The 5,087-nt window shown below is 44.2% G+C and overlaps 1 protein-coding gene across 1 annotated transcript; it reads right to left on the reverse strand.

Moving 5' to 3' along the window:
- Positions 1-3,648: 3,648 nt before the first annotated feature.
- On the reverse strand, positions 3,649-4,819 carry LOC119293381 (dof zinc finger protein DOF3.1-like). The gene has a single exon (XM_037571875.1). The coding sequence runs from the start codon at positions 4,719-4,721 to the stop codon at positions 3,924-3,926; it is 798 nt and encodes a 265-aa protein (XP_037427772.1). The 5' UTR covers positions 4,722-4,819; the 3' UTR covers positions 3,649-3,923.
- Between the last annotated feature and the right edge of the window lie 268 nt (positions 4,820-5,087).

Raw genomic sequence — 5,087 nt, forward strand, 5'->3', positions numbered from 1 at the left:
CAATCCTGTGAACAAAAGGACAACAGGGTATGTACTCATCATCAAATAGTTGACACCTCATGAAATACATCTGCTGATAATTAAGAAAAACACCACGAATGTAATAACAACTCCCAACAAGTTCCTTCTCGGAGTCTCGCAAACCATGTAGAGCTACAAAATATAATTACACAGGCTCAAGGGAACAGAAAAATCAAAATGTACAATAAAACAAGATAAAAACTTCCATAAAAATAAACCTTGCCAACAGACGGTAAAGGAGACAACGCATCTCCACGACCAACACGATAAAAATCAATACCAATCCAAGTTCCATAATGTTCAAGCCTAATGGTCATTATATCACGAGGATGAACACCATAATCACTGACCAATCGTTCCCAGGAAGGACCATGGAATTTGCTCCTCACCCGACCATGACTAAACAGAACACCATACAAATAACCCTCATTGCACTGAAGAGCAAGATCAGTATCTTCGTCACCCCTCCTTACGGCTAAAGCCCTACACTCCTCGATGTAACGAGCAAGATGAGCTCTAACACTACACGGAACATACTGCACAACAAATCAAAACAAGGATCATAATCAAAATCTAAACAGCATGGGCAGCACCAAAAGAAATAAGCGTGTATGCCAAAAATTGAACAATTACAAAATGATTTTCTTACAACACGCCTCCAACAACGCCGATCCAGGACCACACTGAACCCATCTACAAAAGAATCAATAGAAGAACACGGGCCACCAGGCATACGGCAAAAAGGAAAAGCCATAACTGCAAAGGAACACAATGGTTATCAAGAACCAACCCCACAAAACCCAGTTGAAACTTGGCATCTGATAGTATTGGTAGTCCCCACCCGTAACTACCTCATAAATCTCCATATCCCGGAAATATAATGGGAACAAAAAGAGAAACGAGAAAGGGAAACAGGGAACCCAAGAAGGCAACCAGTAGGGAACGACGATATCGCGAACGGGGAAGTGCGCTCGACGCTAAAGAAGGACTGCCGTAAGAGCAGGCAACAAGCGCGGCGGCCAGAACAGCTACCGACGTAACCACGCGACAAGAGCAGCGGCCGCAACGGGCAGAGACGGCGACAAAGAAAGAACGGTGCACAATGAGGGTTCGCCCACACTAGAGAGAAACAGATCTCAAAACAGATCAAAAGGTATTACAAAACATTAAAAGTATAAGGACTAAAGTGAAAAAAGGAAAACCAGAAAGGGAAACCGGAAACCGGAAATCACGGGAGAAGTCGTGCGCGCGCCACGTGTCGCGCGCGGAGCGCATTAGAAAAGTCTCAGGAGCGCTCCACGCGTGACACTTGGCGCGCGGGGAGCGCTTCCCGACTAATCGTTGGGGGGAGCGTTCCTCAATTAGTGATTTTGATAGGTCGTTGGGTATCGACTTAACGCGTACCCCCCTCAAGCCGACCCATTAATGGGATTCACACCCAACATGTTTTGGGAAGGTTCCAGAACCTTCCCTAAACCGATTTTCTACTTTTTATTGTTTCGGTTTTTCTTTTTTATTATTTTTCCTTTTTTTGGTTCCTTTTTTGTTTTCGTTTTGTTTTTATTCTTGTTTTTTCAATTCGCAAAAATCTTTTCAATTCGTGATTTTTTTTCTATTTTATTTTCCTTTTTTGTTTTAAATTTACAAATATCTTTTTCAAATTCATGAACAATTTTTGAAATCGTGAACAGTTTTTTGAAATCATGAACAGATTTCCATATACCTAAACATTTTCTTTCAAATTACGTACTTTTTTACTTTTACCATTTTGCTAATTTCTTTATAAATTCGTGAACATTGTTTTGTTCATGGAATTCGAAAAAAAATCATCAATCTAAGAAAAAATGTTCAACAATTTTTTTTCATCGAATTCATTTTTGTTCATCGGATTTAAAAAATGTTCATCAAAAGTCAAAATTTGTTTGTCAAATTGCAAATATGTTCATCAAATTCAAAATTTGTTCATTGAAATCAAAATTTCTTCATCTATTTTTTTCAATAAAATATTTTGAAACAAATTTTGTTCATAAATTTCAAAAAATGTTCATTGAATTCAATGTTTGTTCATGAAATATAAAAAATATGTTCATCATTATCAAAAATTGTTCATTAAAATTCCAAAAATGTTCCTTTTTTGAATCACAAACATTTTTTATTCAAGAAATTTTTTGAAAATTCACAATTCAAAAAGTTTTAAATTTTTAGAACTAATCCCGTATTATTTTAATATATAATAAAATAAAAACCAAAAATGAAAAGTAAAAAATGAAAAGGAAAAAGGGGGCGCCCCTCCCCGCACATGGGCCGGGCCAATAGGGCGCTCATGTTGGCGCGAGCGTACACGCTGCCGTGATGGGGGCGCTCCCCGCGCGGTATAGGAGTTCCTGCTTGCAATCAGGGACGGAGCCAGGAAAATTGTATGAGGGGGGTCTTTTGCTGCTGCTTCACGGTTGGGGTGGGCCAGAACCACTAAAATACAATTATTTGTTCCCAAAATGTCATATTAGTAGCTCTAACAATGTAATTTTATCTATGTTGGCCCAGGCCATGGCCCCAGCTCGCCCTCACTGCCTGCACTATCATTTGCCTCTTTACGAAGGTGATCCCCTATTTATCATGTAGGTCTTTTTTAGGAAAATTTATCATGTAGGTTGACGTTTATCAATCAAACGTGACCCTTCCTCCCCTGGTGGTTGCTAGGTGAATTCGGGACGGCCCAACTTGCGTAGGCTCCCCATCCGGTTCTAGAACCTTGCCAGACCGGTTTATGTGTTATTTTTTGGGGGGTTTTGTTTTTTATTCTTCTGTCATTTTCGTTTCTTGTTCATGTTTGATTTTTGAAATTCAAAAATTTTGCATATATTTTTTAATAAATGTTTATTTTTGGTGATTAGCAAACATATTTTGAATTAATGAACATTTTTGTAAATTTGATTAACTAATTTTAAATCCAATTTTTTTTACCAAATCAGTAAATATGTTTTAGAATGTGGGACATTTTTTAAAAGTTGTGATTTAATATTCATGAACATTTAAAAAATTGCGATTTTTAAAATTTTATGAGCCTTTTTTGACATCCCGAACTAGATCTAAGGAAGCAGAAAATGAAAAAAGAAACAGAAAAAATATTTTTTGAAAGAGATGCCTCGCAAATGGGTTGCTCGAAAGGGCGTGTGGGCGGTGCACGTTTCAGCTCTTTTCCATCACACCGGCCGATGAATAGGAGGTCCCTTTTTGAAAATAGTTGAATAACCAAGCAAGAAAATGATATCTTCATAAGAAAATGATTTTTGAGAACAAAAAGGAATTTTGTTGATCCTCCATCATCTGCATCAAGTAATACTTCCTTTGTACATAAATGTAAGACGTTTTACAGAGGGGGTATGTTTTCTATGAAGCATCATCTGAACGAAGTAATGCAATACTATTACAGACTTTCCGCTCATGAAAAAGTGAGATGTATTCGAAGTTATGAAACTTTTAGATTCAATTACGATCGTTTGGACATTTCTTTTTTCAGTTGGGTCTGAACAATTCTTTGAAGATCGTTCATGCACCAAACTTTGAGACTCTCTCTCAGAAAAGAAAAGGAGAGCAAACTCAATCTATAGATAATAATGTAAATTATACAATCATAACATCAACATGCATGTAAACAAGTACCCAACAAATAACATCATCAGACCTGTAGAAAAACGCACGCTATAAGACACATGAGAGACCATTCTACCCCTGTGGAACCAAAACTGTAAACTAGACAGGCCTCTCCTTGTACCACTACGTACTACGTGAACAAGACACGACACGAGCCATGCACTTGCACAACAAATTAACACCTACACAAACAATCCAGCAGACACATGCATGAGCCATCACGTACGCGCACAAACTACTGACCACTCTCACAGTTGTCCCATTATCTGGGCCCCGCCATGAAACATGCCATTGCCGCCGACCTGTGCTACCGTTGGCGCAGAAGAGAACTCCGGCGCCCACATGGCAGCCGCCCCGCCGCCGGACACCTTCCACGTGTCCACATTGCCGTTGTCCAAGAACGCAGTTGGCCAGAGCATCGGCGCCGACGTCCCTGCATGGCCGCCCCGGAGCCCGAGGGAGTGCAGGCCGAACTCCCCGGCGCTGCCGCCGAGCCCCACCTGGCTCAGCCCGGGCAGGCCGAGGCCGAGGTCGAACCCGACGCGGCCCTCGAACAGCGGCGCCCCGCCTAGCGCGAACAGCGAGCTGAGAAGTCCGCCTTGCGGAGCCTGCTGGGAGTGCGACTGCGCCGGCATCGGTGGCGGAGGCGCGCCGAAGTGGACGGGCGGGCGGCGCATCGCCTGCTGCGGCGCCGGGCGCAGGCGCTTGCGGGTGGAGCCCCCGATGGGGACGTTGCGGAGGGAGCCCCCGAGCGTCCAGTAGCGGCGGCAGGCACGGCAGAAGTGGCGCGGCTGCGACGTGTTGTAGTTGTTGTAGTAGCAGAACTTGGTGTCGTGCGACGCGCACCGCGGGCACTGCTCCCGCGCCGCGGCCGAGGGCGTGTTCGGGTTCGCCGCCGCCGGCTGCAGCTGCAACAGCTGCTGCTGCTGCTGGAGGCAGGCCATGTCCGTCGCGGCCATCGTCGCCGCGGCGTCGTGCTTGCAGTTCTGGGGATGGGCGAGCAGTGCTTGCTGCATGGGGGCCAGCTGGTGCAGAGGAGCTTCCATGGCGTTCGAGGTTGGCCCTGCAGGTCCAATGTGGGTGCGTAGATGCTCGTATTATGGCAATGGAACTCGAGCTAACTTGGCTAGATACCAGTGAGTTTTGCTGTTTTGGGATTGAAGTGCGAGGGCGTATATATACACGGCGTGAACCAGAGTGAGTGAGCGAGAGAAGGTGTGTGGACAGTGTGGGCGCTGGATAGGCGTTGTGGATGATGGTACGGTGGGTGACAGAAGGCTGAGGGGATGAGTACGCAGGGTGCAGGGACTGACCATGTAGAGTTGCTTTCGATCTTTGCAGGACAAGGAATCCTGTGAGCCTACCTGAATGCTGACGTGTATGCTCCCCGCACCAGACAGTTTTGAAACCCA

This window comes from Triticum dicoccoides, chromosome 4B (genome assembly GCF_002162155.2).
Source record: "Triticum dicoccoides isolate Atlit2015 ecotype Zavitan chromosome 4B, WEW_v2.0, whole genome shotgun sequence".
Classification (NCBI taxonomy): Eukaryota; Viridiplantae; Streptophyta; class Magnoliopsida; order Poales; family Poaceae; genus Triticum; species Triticum dicoccoides.